Source organism: Panulirus ornatus, chromosome 4, assembly GCF_036320965.1.
Source record: "Panulirus ornatus isolate Po-2019 chromosome 4, ASM3632096v1, whole genome shotgun sequence".
In the NCBI taxonomy this organism is placed as follows: domain Eukaryota; kingdom Metazoa; phylum Arthropoda; class Malacostraca; order Decapoda; family Palinuridae; genus Panulirus; species Panulirus ornatus.
The window spans coordinates 62,433,795-62,454,216 of NC_092227.1; the positions used below are offsets into that span (position 1 = coordinate 62,433,795).

A 20,422-nucleotide genomic window follows, 5' to 3' on the forward strand; every position below is an offset into this window, starting at 1 on the left:
GGTTGGTGAGGATATTCAATGTATGTATGGCTCATGGTGAAATGCTTGAGGATTGGCGGAATGCATGCATAGTGCCTTTGTATAAAGGTGAGTGTTCAAATTACAGAGGTATAAGTTTTTTGAGTATTCCTGGGAAATTATATGGGAGGATATTGATTGAGTGGGTGAAAGCATGTACAGAACATCAGATTGGGGAAGAGCAGTGTGGTTTCAGAAGTGGTAGAGGATGTTTGGATCAGGTGTTTGCTTTGAAGAATGTATGTGAGAAATACTTAGAAAAACAAATTGATTTGTATGTAGCATTTATGGATCTGGAGAAGGCATTTGACAGCGTTGATAGAGATGCTCTGTGGAAGGTATTAAGAGTATATGGTGTGGGAGGCAAGTTGCTAGAAGCTGTGAAAAGTTTTTATCGAGGATGTAAGGTATGTGTACAAGTAGGAAGAGAGGAAAGTGATTGGTTTTCAGTGAATGTTGGTTTGTGGCAGGGGTGCATGATGTCTCCATGGTTGTTTGATTTGTTTATGGATGGGGTTGTTAAGAAGGTGAATGGAAGAGTTTTGGAGAGAGGGGCAAGTATGCTGTCTGTTGTGGATGAGAGGGCTTGGGAAGTGAGTCGTTGTTGTTCGCTGTTGATACAGCACTGGTGGCTGCTGCGGAAAAGGCAAGGTAGGAGTTGGCATGAGTCATCAAAAAGGGCATTTACACAGCAGATCAAATCTGGAACTATGATGAAACTGGTCTTACTGAAAGAAAATGCCCAGTATGAGGTATGTGATGAGGTCAGGAATCAAGGCAAACAAGGATGTTAAACCCAGCTTTTCAGCTCAAATGCATCAGGAATGGGAAGAATGAACTCTCACAATTCATCATGCAGCCAAACCTCATGCTCTCAAGAATTTTGTCCTCAGGTTACTTGTCATCTGGCAAACTAACAAGAAGGCCTAGATGTGAGGGATTTTTAAGGAATGGCATATCCCTTTCTTGAAACTTAAGATCTAAGTGGTGTGTGGTGTTTTCTGCAACTTGACATCATGTATGACTTCAAAGGGTTCGAGAACCAGAGACAAATTGATGTACAGGAAATCCTTCCTCTTAGATGGGAGACTCTTACAATATGACCTGCAAGAATTCAAGGAAGATGATGAGGAGGAGCTTGTTCAGAGCTTGAAAGAGAGACTTTTAATTAATTCCCTGTACACTGGACATAGCAGAGATTGCCAAGTGTCATTATTGAGAGATGAAAATATAACAGCATTCCACTGAACCCCTTTATGTATATGGAATGAGTAGTCAGTCAAGGCACTCAGAAACTTAGTGAGGCTTTTCAGATTGCTCTTCAAAATTATCCTGACCTAGAGAGGGCCATGAATGTTGTAAAAGCCAAAGAGCACATCGTCTCCACTTTTTGCAGATACCTGGATCAGAAATCATTGAAACAGCAGCAATAGACAGTCACCTTTCAAACCAGCTGCCTCTTCAGGTGAGTTTAACTTAGTAAAATCTTTGTTAAGTAAATGTGAATAAAGTTTTTAGAATAAAAGAAATAAAGTTAGCACAGTACATACTTGTTGCTAAGTTTCTGTGTATTTCATTCTCACTGGTGATATTGTTATTTCATTCACTCAGGTGATGCTGATGAGGGTGTTGTCTGTTCCTGGGCCTTTGTCTTCTTCGCTTACCATCATACCTCTCTGTAAGTTTAACTTTCAAATCAGTGTCCCCTTGATGTGATATTTTGTAATTTAACTCAATCTAGCTTAAGAGCCTGGAATAATGGTGAAGAGTGAAAGGTTAAAAGTGATATTAGGTGCTCTCCTAAATCAGTGTGTGTGTTTTAAGATCAGAGTGGAATAGACTGAATTCCAACCTTTTTAGCCAACATAGATCTTGACCCTATTTGATTTTGTTTCAACAGAGTTGAATTACACAACCTAACCTGGTGAATCAGTTCAGCTTAGCTTTGCATAACATGACTCAATGTAGCTCAAGTTAAACTAGTTTAGATAGCTTAGCCTTACCTAGCCCAGCCATACATCTCAACAAGCCTTATATTAAGGTACATAGGCTAGGCTAAGATGAGTACTGAGCTAGGCTAAGATAGGTAAGCTTGTTAGAGTCAGGTTAGGTGAAGATTTATCTTGGCCTAATTGGGTTAGAATAGGGTAAGCTGCTAAGCTAGATTGAGTTGTTATGCAAGGTTAGGGGACATTAATGATGACTGATAGAATAAAATCGTCAGTTCTAGAATGATACATTAAGCCATTCTCCATTTCTAATCATCACCCATTGAGGACAAGATCATGAATCTGTAAGAAGAATTTACTAAGTGAAAGGATGAGCACAGCACAGTATTGAACTGTGTGAAATAGAAAGATAATGTATAAGGAATGAAAGTGTCAAGTGAAAGAAAACTGTAGTCTAAGGTGAAAAAAAAGTGTTGCAGGTTGAAAGAAGACAAAATCAAAGAAATTATTTTTATGGTATAGTACAGTGTAGCCATGTTTTTATTTTTATTTTACAGCTGTACAAGCTAGACCCACCACACTGTCTTTAGCCAAGTCCAGCACCAAGTCAGAGGTAGCTCATTTGGAAATAGGAGAATTGGAAGAGGCAAACTTGAAGGTGGCAGGTTTGGAGTATGATGCTTGAGGAATGCTGGGCGCTTGTGAATGTCTTTCTAAGACTCTTTACATGAAATACAGTTCAATATATATATATATATATATATATATATATATATATATGAGATTTTTATGAGTTGTTAGAGGGGTAAATAAACTTTAAGAACATTATTTGGCATTTTATTTGGAAGCTCCAGTTCGTAACCCTATATTTACATGGAAAACCATTGACCTGAACTGAACTTCACCCAACCAAGTTTTGTGCAGTTTCATAGTCCCAATTATGCAATTTATTGTGCCATTATTGTATGAATACATACATACTTGGGGATAGGGTAGAAAGGCTACTCCCCTCACATTCCATGTTGTAAAGGGTGACTTAAAGGGATGTAGAAACCATCCACTCCTGTTTAGTTTCCAAAAGATGGAACAGAAGTAGCCAAATGAGGAGTGCTCATCCTCCAGTAAAGCTCGGCCTTGGGTGTTTGAATCAGCTTCGTTGTAACCAAGATGAAAAGGAGAGAAATAGGTTTACTTGTGGGGAGAGGAACCTGGATGCTCTTGCTCTTGAGTGAAACTAAGCTCAATGAGGAGGAGGATGAATGGGTCAGAAATGTTCAAGGGATAAAGTGTTTGTCTTCTGTGGAGAAGTTTTGGGAATGTGTGACAGTGAAGCTCAAGAGTATTGTGGGTGAGTGAAATTGAAAATGAATAATGAGATTTGGGTGATTGTTTTTGCTTATGTACCTGATACTAAGAGGAATGAGGAAGAGAGGCAAGTGTTTTGGGAGGAACTTAGTATCAGTGATTTTAACTCTGGGAAACAAGTGTGTGATGGATAATTTGAATGGTACAGTAGGTGATGTGACAGTTTAGGGTACAGTTAGGGGACATGGGATACCTGGTATGAATACTTGCATCCTGTCCTTTCCATCTTTATTAGCTCTTGCAATGCTTAGGAAGTCAGCAGGAGCATGGGTCATAAAGTGGAGTGACATTGTGTGTGTTTAAGTGAAAAGAGTGCTGGGCCATTATGCAGTAAGTGTTTGCTGTTTTCTCTTTGTTAGGTGCATCATGGGCATGAAATGTCTTGAGATGTGATGAATTGGTTTTTGTGATAATACTGGGATGGGTGGTGTCTAGAGATTATACAGGAAAGTATGACTCATGTTGTCTGGGTAGGGTAGTTTCAGGTTGATGTATGTTTAAGGGGATGATATTTAGACTGAGTTAGGAGGGTGGTTTATTGATTGTCATCTCATTTCATTGTGTATGTGTTTTGCTTGTGGCATGTTTGCTTGGGGTGGAGAGATCTTTCAGTAAAAGTTTTTGGAGTGTAAGGCAGGGTAAGTTTTCTGTTTCTACTCTGGACTGATTTGGATGAAAGGGGGTCTACTGCTGTTGCAAAGAATTTAGTGTTAAACATGTTGAGATGGGATTGTATTGAAAGGGTCTTTGTTTCATTGTGGTGTTGAGTGTTTGTGGTGATAGGCTGCCAGTGATTGTTCTGAATTCTCTGTTTTGTAGTTTGTTATATTTGCTTTTGAGAGGGTGGAAAACCAGTCAGGTGAGGCATAGTTTAGGCTAAAACAGATGACTAGTTTGTCAGGAATGCTAATGGATTCATTTTCTTGTCCAACCCTGTGCCAGTTAGTTTTCAAAGGGCATTTAGTTTGTGTGCTGCTTTGTTTGAATGAACACATAAACAGCTTTTGCAGTTACATGCTGAAAGATTGATGATTGGGAATACCTAGTTTAATCCCTTGTAGACTGGTCATTTATTATGTCATTGTCCCAATGGACAGATTTTAAGAATTTTTTAAATGGAGAAAAATAGTTTTTCTTATGGAACTGAAGGAGTAGTTGGTAGGCAGCCACTGACCAGGGAGGTATATTACCAGTACTACCTGCTTTGTTATCAGGAGGGTCAGTGATGACTGCTTAATGAGCCAGCACCTCAGTGGTTGTCAAGGTGCACACTTCTGACCGAGGTAGCTGTCTTTTCTTTCTGCTTCACCCACATATGGACTGTTGGCATTCTTCCTAACTCTAGGTTTTTCTGTGGTTAGTGCTATGCACTAACCCTGCCTTTTGGCAAAATGGTAGAAGCAATAGATAGAAGTAGTAGGTAGGAACATTAGACAGGAGCATTAGGTAGAAGTAGTAGGTTGGAACATTGGGTAGACACATTAGGCAATAGTAGTTGGTGGAAGCATTAGGTAGGAACCTTTGAAAGCACTGTGCTAAAGTTGCCATCTGCCAGTGGCCTGTAAGGGTGAGGCACTAAATGCTCAGAAACGGCACTGAAGTTCACCAGTTATGGAGATGCCTTATCTGTGGCCACCTCCTCGAGGAAGTTCCCAAGGGAACAGGTGTCAGAGATATGGATAGGAAGTAAGTGAAAACATTATAAATACATGTGAATGTCTCATACTCACCACATCATCCAAGTATGAGGTGTCAAATGAACAGTGTTCAATGTATTTTTGCCAGCTTAGCCAAGCCAGATGAGAAAGTGATGGAAACAAGTGCCTGATAGCACCAAGCTATCAGTAAACTTTCTCATAAATGTATTACCAGGTATTTTAAAGAGAGAAAAAATAGAGAGAGAAAGAGAGAATATTCACATGGCATATTATAATTTTTACATTCATATTTGCCCTGATGTGAATTTTTTACTAATGTTAGACTTATTTATTGCTAATACTTTATATTTCTTTTTTTGTAGTGACATATTTTCAACAATAATATGAATAATGCTTAAAACTACTCTGATTTTATATACATTTTGTAAATAGCTTCCTAGATTTGTCACTCTCCACGTTTTTAGTGGATTAAAAAGTTTTGGACTTTCTGTCACAAATCATTGAAAACATGGTATTATTTGAAGAGTTTACCTTCCCCATTGGCAGTTTCATTGACTACAACTGCTTTGTTCTTAAAAGAGATTGTGAAAGCAGTCACAAGACAGTTTCCCATAAATTTCTATCTGAATAAGAGTATCTGTGCTCCAGTCCAATAATCATTTTAATCATATTTTGTATACATGGCATAAGCATAGATAACACAAAATGTACATACAGTTCACTAACTCTTGTATTTTTCTTTAACATTTTGAAGAGGCTCTAGTAAGCTCCACATCACACAATCTGTGTAAGGTGTCAATTTTTCTTTTTTCAATTGAAAGGAGATCATTTAATTTAGGATGAAAAAATCACAACATTTATTAGCAATACAGTCCATCATAACTGAACTTCCAGCTCAGATTTCTGATGTGGTATCAGAATTCACTAAATATGGCTTTTGATTTTTATTTTAAGCCCAATTCCAATGCACATCACTTCATTAACCCTTGTGCACAAGATGAGGTGCTATTTCTTATCTTAACCACATTATTATCATTAGACTCAGTGTTTTTTTTCCTTAAAGTCAGAGCCGTATTTAAGTTAATGATCAGTTTCTAGATCCTCTTCATCACTGTCGTGTTCTTTATTGCATATAATATATCCGATTAGAGCACAGTCTCATGGATTAGTAAGATCTGATGAGTCTTGGCAAATTCCATGCCTGCAATGGCTATTGGCTGTATTTTGTAGCCATAATTTCTGTGGGATAATTGGCCAACTCTGTCTTGGGGTAGTAATATGAGATAATGATCATGCATAGCAGCTTTCCATTCTTCATACCTCATTTGTCTACTTAAAAAGTAGGCACAAAATACAGACTGTAAATATACTTCATTGTCTAACAGTCCCTGTTATGAGAATTTATGTCATAGAGTACAAAGTGTTAGAAAATGTCATATGTGAGTACACATGGATGAGGGAGGGTAAAGAAAGAAATGCAACCCAAATTTCCCCCTACAAAGAAACCAACTCAGGCACAACCACTCTCCATCAGTAGGAATCAGAGAACAGATCCAAACTCTGAACAATACAGTCACTAACCAAATCACTGAAAGACAAACTGAAAATTGGCACTTCTTCCTCAACACAGTGAATCACAAGACCTACAATAACCAACTCGGATGCACATTAAAAAAAATCTACTCATTGCACCACTCCAGTCCCAACTCATGAATACCCCTGACTCATTCCAATTTAATTGCTTTTCTCAGAAAACATACAGACATACTCAAAAAAGCCACAAACCAACCTTAACTTAGAAGAGGAGTCATGAAAAACCTGCAAAATATCCATCCAGAAACAACTGACCACTCAGCTTTCACTCCCACAAACACAAGCAGTGCAATTAGAATCTCAAAAAAGTCTCCTGCAGAAGGCTTAGAGAACATATTTAACTTTTACATAAAACTATGGCCCACTTGCATTTAAAGCACAGACAGCTAACAAATATCATCAACAATTCATGGCTGTACAGCAAAGTCCTTAACATCTGGAAACTTGCTAATATGATACCAATCCCAAAAGCTACCAAACCATCCAATTCCCCCTCCTACTACTGTCCTATATCACTTCTGTCTTATGTATCTAAACTTTTTGAAAATATGATCTACAACAGAATTAAACAAAACATCCCACTCTCATCCTCACAGCATGGCTTCATACCCAAACACTGCCGCCACACTATTGACTGAATTCACCCAACATTTCCCAAATGGATTCAACCAACTACAGCCCCTTCTCAAATTGTGCTAATGGCATTATACAGCTTGAAAATATTTGACACTATCCCCCATCACATCTTAACACAAAAAAATACTTGACACCACCCTCCACAACAGTAACAAAATTGGTTGGCCAATGCCATAGCTGGCTGCCAAGCCAGTTACAATCGCTTCTCCTGTAAAACACTAAAACTCTTCAATGGAGTTCCCCAGGGAGAAGTTCTTCAACTCTCAGCCTCTTCCTACTTGACTTCTTATCACTTCAGGTAAACCTCAACAGGAAAGTCCTTTCATATGCAGACATCTTCACAATCACCACACAACACCCTGACACCACAGTAGCAACACCGGACATGCAGCACCACATTACATGATTACAACAGTGGCTCGCCCATTACAGAATGTTTGCCTCTCCGCAGAAGTCTTCTCTCTTTCTTTTGATTCTAGACAGACATGATTCCAGCTCACACACTCCTGTCACCTTCAGTGGACAAGCACCAACCAGTCACAGTATCACATATACAACACAAAACATTCACTCCCACACCAGTTCATAAATGCAAAAGCAGCACACAAATTGAATGTCCTCAGCACTAACTGGCAAGAAAAGAATGCTGCAACATCTTTTACAAACAATTCATCCACTCCACTTTAAACTATGCCTCACCTGCCTGCTATTCCACTCACCTCAAAAACAAATATGATAAGACTGCAAACCACAAAAACTATGCCTCACCTGCCTGCTATTCCACTCACCTCAAAAACAAATATGATAAGACTGCAAACCACAAAATATTGCACTAAGAAAATTCATCCTCACAATGAAACAGACCCACTTCAACATGCCTGGCACCCAGCTCTTTGCAAGAGCCAAACCACTGTATAACTAACCGCCAACCTCAAAGTTGAAACAGAAAGCTTACTCCTGCCTCACACTCTGGTAAACTTTACTTACATCCCCTCCTCCCCAACAAATAAAGGTGACCACACATACACACGCACACACTGAAATATACTGGAAAGCATTAAACAGCTAACCTTCCAACTCGGTCTTAAACTCCAGCCCTCCCATCAGAAACCACAATTACAAAACAAACATGAATCAGTCTTCCGCATATGATGTGGACATTACCCATCATTGCAACAATACAAACAGTTTTTCACTGTATCCAAAGACCTTTCATGCCCATGATGCCACTACCACAAAAAAGACACTGTACTCTCACTGTTCAGTTGCCCTGTACTCTCTCTGCATAGACTCAAACATATTGTGACCCTTTATGACCGATGGTCCTGACTGATGACAACAGTCAGCTTCGTTAGTGCTGCAGGAGCCTCTTAAGGACACAAGGGACTCCTGGGGCAGGAAGTAATTCAGTAAGGGATGGTAAACAGTGAATAGGCATTATTGATAAATGTACTAATAGACAGACATTCTAAAAAGAGACTCCTGGATATATATCTTGAAAGGTGCAGCTGGTGGGATGTCTGATTGATTTTTTGTGAAGGTAAGTGTGAAATTTTGTAGAGATTTAGGTGAAAGAAAATGATAACAGGTGGGAAGAGGATGGTGAAAGAAAATGAGCTTGTAAAGATGGCTTGTGTAAGGAGACACAGAAGAAATTGAATGAAGAATTTTAAAAGGTGAGAGTAAGTAGTGCCTACATGTGTGAGAGAAATATGGCATGTTGAAGTTTGGATGTGGGACTTTGAGAAAGTTTAGTGAATGTTGGGATAAGGAGGTTAAGTTGTTCATAAAAGAAGCAGAATTGGAGTGCAAATAATTGAGAGATGTACAAGAGAAAGGGGTAGATCATCATGAGGAAGGTAAAGGGCTGAAAAATAAGGTAGATGAGAGATGGAGTGAGAGTATCGATAAACTTCTGGGAGATTACAAAGGTGTTTTGAAAGGAGGTGAATAATTTGAGAAGTACAAGAAGCATTAGTGAAGGAAGCAGATGAGAAGTGGTAACAGACAATGAAGTGGTGAGGAGATAGGGTGAGTATTTTGGTGAAAAGATAAGTGTGGCATTGCAGGTGAAGTGGATGGGATTGCAGTTGAATTTCTTGGTAGAGGGTGTGTAGCTGTTGTTGACTGCTTAGTTAGGATTTTCATTGAATGTATAGTATACTGTCAGGTGCCAGAGGACTGGTAGAATGTCTTTATAGTATAGGGGTTATAAGTGAATGTTTGAATTAGACGTGTAAGCTTTTTTGAGTATACCTGGTAAGTTATATTGGAAAGTGGTGATCATGAGGGTGGTGGAAAGCACAGAGATCAGACTGGGGAAGAACTATGTGGATTCAAGAGTGGTAGATGAAATATGTTTTGAAGAGTCACAGTGAAAGATAATTGGAGAAAGAGGTGGATTTGGTTGTAGTATTTATGTATCTGAAGGAAGCAAGTTATAGAATTGATAGAGATACTTTGTGGAAAGTGCTATAAGTTCCTGGTGTGGGAAGAAAGCTGCTAGAAGCAGTGAGGAGCTTATATCAAGAGTGTGAGGTATGTGTGTGGGTAGGAAGAGAGAAGAGTGAATGGTTCTAGGTGAAGGTGGGTCAATGTTAAGGTTATTCATTGTCACTTTGGCTATGCAACCATACTTTGAAGTACTCAGCACAGTGACTGCAACAATACTTGGGTGGTTTGCCTCATACCACCCTCGCTTGAATTTGAAGGCAATCTTTTTTATTATGCAGAGATTTCTTGACATAAGCATTGGGAGAAAATCTTGCTTTGTCAGTTACTCAAAAGTAAACCTTCATTGTTATGGACTGATTAGGGGAAGGTGCTTTGTTGGAAGTGAAATTCCGTTACATCCTGAATTTTCCAAGGAACAATCATAAATGGAATGTTAACAAATGTAATAGAAACCTACCACATTCCTTTGAAGATTGAGGCATTTAGAGAGTGACAAAGACTACTCTGAATCACAAGGAAATAGCTTCAGGCTCACTTGGAGTCATCCATATCACTTCCTGGTCGGAAGTAGGTTTTGCATGAGGTGCAGGCTACTCTTGATGCTCAACTCTTTTCAGCAATTCTTAGGTGTTTTCTGGCTCTCTTAGCACATGCAACACTGATAGCACTCTTATCTGCCATGATTTAAAAAGGACAAGCCTTTGTACCATAAAAACTGCAGTTGTGTAATAACATGAGCACCAGATTTATAGGGTGAAGAATTGGGCTCTCATCTCAGACTGGCAGGCAGTAACCAAGCTGTTTTGTTTTGTCTTGAAGTTTCTTAAATTATCTTTGTAAATTGTAAATATAAAAGTACAAAAGATGATATTGCACCATTATTATAAATCAGCGTTAAAACTAAGTGTATTTGTGCAGGGAAAATGTTTTCATCCAGTAAAATGAGGAATAGTGTACCAAGGTGATGCACAACAGGCTGTCACATGTTCTCCTGATGCCAAGCATCCTGGACCAAGTTCAGGAACAGACTATTCCGTTAATCCCAAACTCAATCTGATAGGTCCTTAGCTTACTGGACCAAATTTGCCGTGTAACAGACTTTTATGGAAATGTTGGTTAGATCCCAAACTTGGTCCGGTGGGGTCTGAAAAGTCCATGAGAAGCATTTTTCTGATTCATTGAACTCTGTTAAACTAGGGGTTTATTGTAATATAGACAGGGAAGATAAGGTCTAGACCCTCCCAGGTGTATGCACTCACTACTTTCTCATTCATATTATTTCTTCTTTTCTGGAAGTCCTTACAAATTCCCCTCACCTGTACCACGTACTGATCAGACATTTTACTTGCTGCCCCACTCATCACATTCACATCCAATAATCCCTCTTTTGCACACCTTTTAGTCAGTACTTAATCCAATAATGGCATTTGTTACATCATCTTTCCAATTCCATGTATGATTGTATATGTCCCTCTTTTTAAACCAGGTATTCACATTTGTTAGTCCTTTTTCAGCACACAACTCCACAAGCTGTTCACCATTTCCATTCACCTCTAGTAATTCACTTTCATTTTTATCAACATCAGTCTGGGGCTTGCTTCCTCACACTCTTTCTCACATAACCAAAACTCATCCTTTACCCAAAGGTATTCCCAAACCAGTCTTCCATTGTACTTACTACTTGGACATCCAGGTTCCTTTCTTTGAAAATGCTATATAGCTTTCTTTTCTTCTCTTTTACATCCAAAAGCATTCAAGGAGGATGAGCACTCCTCATTTGACTCCATCTATTCCACTTTTAGAAATTGAAATACAAGAAGGGGACGGTTTCCATCCCCACACGTTCTGACCCTCTTAGTTGCTTTCTATGACATGCAGGTAGTATGTGGGAAGTATTCTTTCTCCCATATCATATATGACAGCTAGAGACTTGACTGTGAATGAATGTGGCCTTTTTTGTCATTATTCCTGGCACTACCTTGCTGAAGCAGGGGATAGCAATACTGTTGTCCTGTGGGACAGGGTAGCGACAGGAATGGATGAAGGCAAGCAAGTATGAATTTGTACATGTGTATGTATGTAATGTCTGCATATGTGTATGTATATGTGCATATGTGAGCACATGATTTATCCCTGGGGATAGGGGAGAAAGAATACTTCCCACGTATTCCCTGCGTGTCGTAGAAGGCGACTAAAAGGGAAGGGAGCGGGGGGCTGGAAATCCTCCCCTCTTGTTTGTTTTTTTTTCCCCCCAAAGAAGGAACAGAGAAGGGGGCCAGATGAGGATATTCCCTCAAAGGCCCAGTCCTCTGTTATTAATGCTACCTCGCTAACGCGGGAAATGGCGAATTGTATGAAAGAAAAGAAAAAGTGGGCATTTATGTATATATATATATATTATTATTTTTTGTATTATACTTTGTCGCTGTCTCCCGCGTTTGCGAGGTAGCGCAAGGAAACAGATGAAAGAAATGGCCCAACCCCCCCAATACACATGTATATACATACGTCCACACACGCAAATATACATACCTACACAGCTTTCCATGGTTTACCCCAGACGCTTCACATGCCTTGATTCAATCCACTGACAGCACGTCAACCCCGGTATACCACATCGCTCCAATTCACTCTATTCCTTGCCCTCCTTTCACCCTCCTGCATGTTCAGGCCCCGATCACACAAAATCTTTTTCACTCCATCTTTCCACCTCCAATTTGGTCTCCCTCTTCTCCTCGTTCCCTCCACCTCCGACACATATATCCTCTTGGTCAGTCTTTCCTCACTCATTCTCTCCATGTGCCCAAACCACTTCAAAACACCCTCTTCTGCTCTCTCAACCACGCTCTTTTTATTTCCACACATCTCTCTTACCCTTACGTTACTCACTCGATCAAACCACCTCACACCACACATTGTCCTCAAACATCTCATTTCCAGCACATCCATCCTCCTGCGCACAACTCTATCCATAGCCCACGCCTCGCAACCATACAACATTGTTGGAACCACTATATATATATATATAAAGTGCGTAAGACAAGGGAGCAAATGGGAACTTCAGTGAAGGGCGCAAATGGGGAGGTGATAACAAGTAATGGTGATGTGAGAAGGAGATGGAGTGAGTATTTTGAAGGTTTGTTGAATGTGTTTGATGATAGAGTGGCAGATATAGGGTGTTTTGGTCGAGGTGGTGTGCAAAGTGAGAGGGTTAGGGAAAATGATTTGGTAAACAGAGAAGAGGTAGTGAAAGCTTTGCGGAAGATGAAAGCCGGCAAGGCAGCAGGTTTGCATGGTATTGCAGTGGAATTTATTAAAAAAGGGGGTGACTGTATTGTTGACTGGTTGGTAAGGTTATTTAATGTATGTATGACTCATGGTGAGGTGCCTGAGGATTGGCGGAATGCGTGCATAGTGCCATTGTACAAAGGCAAAGGGGATAAGAGTGAGTGCTCAAATTACAGAGGTATAAGTTTGTTGAGTATTCCTGGCAAATTATATGGGAGGGTATTGATTGAGAGGGTGAAGGCATGTACAGAGCATCAGATTGGGGAAGAGCAGTATGGTTTCAGAAGTGGTAGAGGATGTGTGGATCAGGTGTTTGCTTTGAAGAATGTATGTGAGAAATACTTAGAAAAGCATATATATATATATATATATATATATATATATACAGACATACATATATACACATGTACATATGATAGAGGCATATGATAGAGTTGATAGAGATGCTCTGTGGAAGGTATTAAGAATATATGGTGTGGGAGGCATGTTAGAAGCAGTGAAAAGTTTTTATCAAGGATGTAAGACATGTGTATGTGTAGGAAGAGAGGAAAGTGATTGGTTCTCAGTTAATGTGGGTTTGCGTCAGGGGTGCCTGATGTCTCCATGGTTGTTTAATTTGTTTATGGATGGGGTTGTTAGGGAGGTGAATGCAAGAGTTTTGGAAAGAAGGGCAAGTATGCAGTGTGTTGTGGATGAGAGCGCTTGGGAAGCAAGTCAGTTGTTGTTCGCTGATGATACAGTGCTGGTGGCTGATTCGGGTGAGAAACTGCAGAAGCTGGTGACTGAGTTTGGTAAAGTGTGTGAAAGAAGAGAGCTAAGAGTAAATGTGAATAAGATCAAGGTTATTAGGTACAGTAGAGTTGAGGGACAAGTCAATTGAGAGGTAAGTTTGATTGGAGAAAAACTGGAGGAAGTGAAGTGTTTTAGATATCTGGGAGTGGATTTAGCAGCGGATGGAACCATGGAAGCATTGCTACCCCCTGATTCAATGAGGTAGCACCAGGAAAAGACAGAAAAGGCCACAATCATCCACACTCAGTCTCTAGCTGTCATGTGTGATGCACCAAAACCACAGCTCCCTATCCAAATCTAGGCCCTGCAGACCTTTCCATGGTTTAGCCCAGACACTTCACATGCCGTGGTTCAGTCCATTGACAGCAAATTTACCCCGGTATACCACATCGCTCCAGCTCACTCTTTTCCTTGCACACCTCTCACCCTCCTGTATGTTCAGGCCAATCGCTCAAAATTTTTTCACTCCATCATTCCTCCTCCAATTTGGTCTCCCACTTCTTGGTCCCTCCACCTCTTACACATATATCCTCTTTGTCAATCTTTCCTCATTCGTTCTCTCCATATGTCCAAACCATTTCATCACACCCTCTTGTGCTCTCTAAACCACACTCTTTTTATTTCCTTACATCTCTCTTACCCTTTCATTACTTACTCGATCAAACCACCTTAAACCACATATTGTCCTCAAACATTTCATTTCCATCTTATCCACCCTCCTTACAACCCTACCTATAGCCCATGCCTTGTAACCATATGATGTTGTTGGAACTACTATTTGTTCAAAAACCCATTTTTGCTCTCCCTCACTTTTCCAAACTCACTCACCAACTTCTGCAATTTCTCACTTGAATCAGTCACCAGAGCTTTATCATTGGCAAGCAACAACTGACTCACTTCCCAGGCCTCTCATCCCCAACAGTTTGCATACTCGCCCCTCTCTCCAAAACTCTTGCATTACCTAACCACCCCATCCATAAACAAATTAAACAACCATATATCCTAGCCTGAGCAAAGTACCCATAATATCAACAAATTCCTAGGGGTGGATCAACAGCTGAGTTGACTGACTTCTGCAACCAGGATTTGAACCTATGTGCTTGAACCTTGGTTGCCTGTGAATGTGTTGTGGTCAGGAGTGCTACCCACTGCCCTAAGCAATTTAGTTTTTGTTAGTTCATTGCTCATCAGTAAACAATGAAGATGACTACCCATCCTTTAATAGTGCAGTTTCATCTAAATACCTATATTGTGTCCTCCCAAGGTATAAAATTGTGAATGCTGATTATACAAAAGTTTGAAAAATATGACAGTTGAGAATGTTCAAGAGATGGAGTCCCACAAGTTTAGAACTCCCTCCTTTTAGTTTATCAGGTGAATTTGTTTCCAGTGTTTTATGTTTGACATGATCATTAAAAACAATATCAACCCTCTTGCTCTTGTATATTTCATTTAGGCAAAAAAAATTCATGTTTTCATTATGGCATGGCAGTGTTGTGGTCTTCTGTCATCTTTAAACTGTTGGCGTTTGTATTTCAACTTTAGTTCCTTATGGCTGATTGCTATGAAGATTTAGGGCATTGATACCATTACCAATTTGCTCCTGCATCTTTCTTTCACACCATCATCCCTATCCCTTCACCTTCACCCTCTTTCCAACACCACCTCACAGAAAAGACATCAGAAGGTCCCCAAGTCTTGTCCTATGTCATTTATAGGAACAAGGAATAATGGACCTCTTTCACAACATTATCACCCATGCTTCACCCTTTTTCCATAATTGGTCTCCCTCCATCACCATCTTGTGACCAAATTGTGCTCCATTGGCAGATCTGTTTATTTCTACTGTAATTGCATTAGAGAAATTTGCTTCAGTAAATGTTTTCTTAAATCTTTGCGTGATTATTTAGTGTCCCACACTATTTAATGAAGTTCTGTTTGTTGCTGAAGTGCCATAAGCAATTGCACTTAACCCTGTGATCTTTAATTCTGTTATACATGATTTTACAGTATCAATCTAGCTCTATTACACTTTACAATTTGAGCCTTCAAAAATTTTGTATGATAACATTTATTCTTTTCTTCATGACTACATTTTTTTTTCATATTGTCATGTTTTCATACTTTAAAGGATGGTGACGAGGTCAAGAAAATTGATGAAGGGTACTTTGGAAAGTTTCCAGCCATGAAGGTCCCTCCAAAAGTTGGAGAGTTTATAGCAGTGAAAAAATTAAGCTTAGATGAACATTACTGCCCAGTCTATTCAAATTATCTCCAGGCACATGTGGTTGCTGTGGATGGCCTTAAGGTTACATTGAAGTATGTTGGTAAGTATCTGATACAGGTTAGAGCTTTTACATTCCTTTGTGTGTTTGTTTATATACATTATATGCTTCAAAGAATCATATGTAAGCCTGACATCCTTCAGTCTAATTATGAAATGGGTTAACTTTAACTCTGTTCCATATATGTGGGATGAATCATGTGCTTACAGCCACTCATTTCACTCATATCCTCTGCCTTCTTGTTAGCATAAATTTTTCAGAAGTTTTTACTTGGTAAACTTAGCTCTTCATCTTTACTACCACTTTCATGTACAAAATTACTCCACTGCACACAATAGACATAATATCCTTGGCACCTTCATTTGAAATATCTCATCATAAGTATCTTCCCATTTGCTTAAGTGGTGTGGTGGTGTGGTAGGGGAGCGTAACGATTTTTTTATATATGTTAAGCTGCCTTTTGGTTAATTAGTTATTATACTTTCTGTTACTTCTATGTTTGATTAATAATACTGATCATTATCAACCTGGGCTCATTCTACACCTGTAATTTTTCACAACAATCATCTCTGACGGGTCTTCTCCTCGCAGTATAACCTAGACAACAGTGCTCTATATCGACCATTACTTTCATTACTGTGAGAGCTAGATTCGTTTGCTTAAGAGTCTTCCACTTGTCTTTGTAATCTCAGCTGTACTGCCTCATATCATCTTGTCCAACCTGTATTCTATCATGGTTCTTATGTGGCTACTCTGTTTTTATAAAGTTTCTTTACATCACATATCTTTCTTAGTTCTTTACTCTTATTTAATTTGCATGATTTCAGTCACAATACATAAGTTATCCATTTTTAATGCTTTTTTTTTTTTTAACATGTCTTGATAATGGTAATCAAAAGCTTCACATGTATTCAAATAATCAAATGCACAAGCTTCTTGCTAATGCTGCATTTAAATTCTTCCCATTTACCCGGGATTTTAGTGCACTGCCAGTTCTTTTCTCTTATGTATATAACCCCATCTACAGCCTCAGCTTTCTAAGCACAGTAATACCCTTTTATCGCTCAGGATACTTCTCTGGAAAGTGGAGCACCAAGTGAAACAGCTCTCTCCTTGGTCATCATACCATTGCTCATATGGAGGCGCATTCCTAATGACATTATTTTTTTAGCTCTGAGATGTGTACAGTATTTATTGTGTATGAGGGTTACAGTTACAGATTATTACAGTAACACATCTAATTAATGAATAACAAATAAATGCTGTACAATTTCATATCATAAATGATATTCATTTGATGAATAGTTATGATTGTAGCAGAATGCATGATAAGCATTGTATTGGTGAGAAGCAGTGGATAGGTGGGAGGCAGTGGATATTGTATGGCTCTACTGAAGCTGAAGTTAATCCATCTCTACATCACTGATATTATGATTTAGGGGGGTGAAAATAGGAGGTAGTGGTGATTATGAAGTAGGTAGTGATGCTGAGGGATATTGTGCTAAGTGTTGTGGAGATAATGTATCTGTTGGTAACCCTGGCTGCAGCACTGTCAGACTTCATTGAACTGAAGATATATACCCACAGAGTTGAGGGTAAGTATGAATGAGCAACATTGTATCCCTTCAATATTACATTGCATAAAGATATGCAGTTAGAAAGGAGAAAGGCTGCAGGTGATTAGAGAGGCTGGAGTGGAAGGGAGGGGTAACATGCAGTGAGTGCTTTGCCAAGCATTCCTAAACAGCTTTGATGTTCAACTAGTATCCTTTACACTATACACTTTTGCTTTAGAGAACCACACACAGTTATTTTATCATACAATAAGATCTACATTTGTAATAGAATTAAAGCATTTAGTAAACAACTGTAGTCATGGGCTCTCACCAACAAAGTACTAAAGAAGCAACACATTGCGACAGCAGTGGGAGACGACATGGAACAGGAGGAACTACTCCTAGGATCTAGGCTGTTGCTTCACATGTTTCGGCTGTTTCTTGAAGAAGGCATTTTGGGTGACTTCCTTTGCTTGAGTTTTCTCTCATGGAGCAATTCTCTGTAGTAGGAGATCATGTCAAGAACACTTCTCTGCTGCCTTGCTGCTGTACTCCCAGCTTCGTTCATTCTCAGCAAACTGGTCCATGATTTCTGTGATCTTGATAATGCTGTCACTGAGGAATGCTATGTTGAGGTTTCTATCTGGTGGTGTCTCTGGTTATTCTGTATCAGAGTCATCAGCCTCCCTGGATGTGTTGCTGTGCCAATTCCTGCAGTTTGTCATTATTAAGACTGTCACCATGAGACAGTGGTAGCTCCATCACATAATCCACATTGACATCACCTAGTCCGCTTTGTTGGCCAGCTTGACAATGTCAGTTGTGATCGCTGGTGCCACATCAAAACTCAGGAAGTTGCATACTTCCAAACTCTGTTCATGGAATTATGTTAGTTTATTCATCTCAAGCTGCTTCAATATCATCTAAGGCCTCCATGATGGGATAGTTTTCCAAGATTGTTTGATAGATTGTCTTTGCCATCTGCATCCTCAGCAAGTTGTCTGAAGTGGTAACAAAATTAGTAGGCCATGAAATTCAATGTGACTCTCTGATCTACTGGCTAGATCATGGAAGTTGTATTAGATGTAAGGTAAACCTCTCCTACAGGTATGCAGGTCCAAAGGGTGTCAAGATTTTTAAGGTGGCCTGGGGCTTTCAGTAGCACCAACAATATTCTGGATTTAGGGTTTTCTCTTTCACTATAGCACTTCTTTGCAGAGCAAAAGTGTGACTCAAACCACTGCTGGAAAATACTGATTCTCACCCAGTCTTTCATATTTGATTTCCAAAGGGCAAGCAGATGCTCTTTGAAAATCCCTTCATAACTGGTGGTGTTTCAAAATGGTAAATGAGCATTGGTTTCAGCTGAAGTCTCTTGAAGCATTACCCCCTCAGTGGTGTTAAGCATTCTTTTGAAAAGATGGCTGGATGACATTTATTTTTAAAAAAGGCTGGTTTCATCAACATTGAAAACAAGCAGGGAATGTTGTTACCATGTGCAACGATAGCTTTGAGGTTGGTGGGAAATTCCTAGGCAATCTGCACATCCCTCCCTATTAACAGCTTCACCACAAATGCAGATGCAGCTTAAGTTATTGTTCCATTTGAACTGGTCAAACTAACATCTGCTAACTTATAATATTTCTGAGCCTTTTCCTTTTTCCTGAAGGTGCCTGAAGATCTTTACTTTTTCTGTGATGATGATTTGGCTTAATGGCATATATGTTGCAATTGGTCATCCACCCTATCTTCCATTTTCTCTCAACAAACTGCTCCTTGAACAATTTTTGTTTGTTGTTGTTAACTTCGCGGTCATCATGGCAGAAGCTTTTATCTTGTCTGCATTCTTACTAATGGTTCTATTTGTTGATGTGGCCAATTTGAAAGTATCACTGAAAGTATCACATTGACCTGACACTCGCCAGCTTCCAACTGCCTCAGCGCTTGTAAATTATAAATTTACATCCTAGGAGAGGCTTTTTGTAGGCAGTTTAGATGCACTAGCAACACTAGAACCTTCAGGCTGTTTTCCAGACATGATGGGTAAAAACATTTCACATTAATACAGCAAACCCTCAATTTAACAGACCCTGATAAAACGGACTTCATATTTAATGAACCAGGCAAATGATAATACATTAATCAATAATGATTTTAAAAAGAAAAAGAAAAATCTCAAACACTGCATATACATAAACAAACATATACATATATACACATGTACATATCCATACTTGCTGCCTTCATCCATTCCTGTCACCACCCAGCAACTTGTTATTATTGTTTATTTATCTACTATACTGAGCTGCCGTCTCCCGCATTAGTGAGGTAGCGCAAGAAAACTGATGAGGAATGGCCCAACCCACCCACATACGCATGTATATACATAAACACCCACTCTTGCACATATACATATATATACATTTCAATGTATACATACATGTACATAAACAAACATATACATATATACACATGTACATATCCATACTTGCTGCCTTCATCCATTCCTGTCGCCACCCAGCGACTTGTTATTATTATTTATTTATCTATTATACTGAATTGCCGTCTCCCGCATTAGCGAGGTAGCACAGGAAAACAGGTGAGGAATGGCCCAACCCACCCACATACGCATGTATATACATAAACGCCCGCTCACGCACATATACACACACATATACATTTCAACGTATACATACATATATATACACAAACATATACATATATACACATGTACATATCCATACTTGCTGCCTTCATCCATTCCTTTCGCCTCCCAGCAACACACGAAATATTTCAATGTTATTCTCTTCATAATTCTTCTGTGTTTG

The 20,422-nt window shown here is 39.3% G+C and overlaps 1 protein-coding gene across 4 annotated transcripts in view; it reads left to right on the forward strand.

Moving 5' to 3' along the window:
* Nucleotides 1-20,422, forward strand: part of LOC139766635 (uncharacterized) — a 144,008-nt gene that overhangs the window by 105,489 nt on the left and 18,097 nt on the right. Inside the window, exons 4-6 of one of the 4 annotated variants that reach the window (XM_071695523.1) lie at nucleotides 1,415-1,483; nucleotides 1,630-1,696; nucleotides 2,525-2,682. The exons of 1 other annotated variant lie outside the window; for it this stretch is intronic. In XM_071695523.1, coding sequence (XP_071551624.1) covers nucleotides 1,415-1,483; nucleotides 1,630-1,696; nucleotides 2,525-2,652 — 264 coding nt within the window. In that variant the 3' untranslated portion in view covers nucleotides 2,653-2,682. Of the gene's footprint in view, nucleotides 1-1,414; nucleotides 1,484-1,629; nucleotides 1,697-2,524; nucleotides 2,683-15,884; nucleotides 16,081-20,422 lie in introns of those variants that run through there. 2 more of the 4 variants (XM_071695531.1, XM_071695516.1) reach the window with 2 other exon arrangements.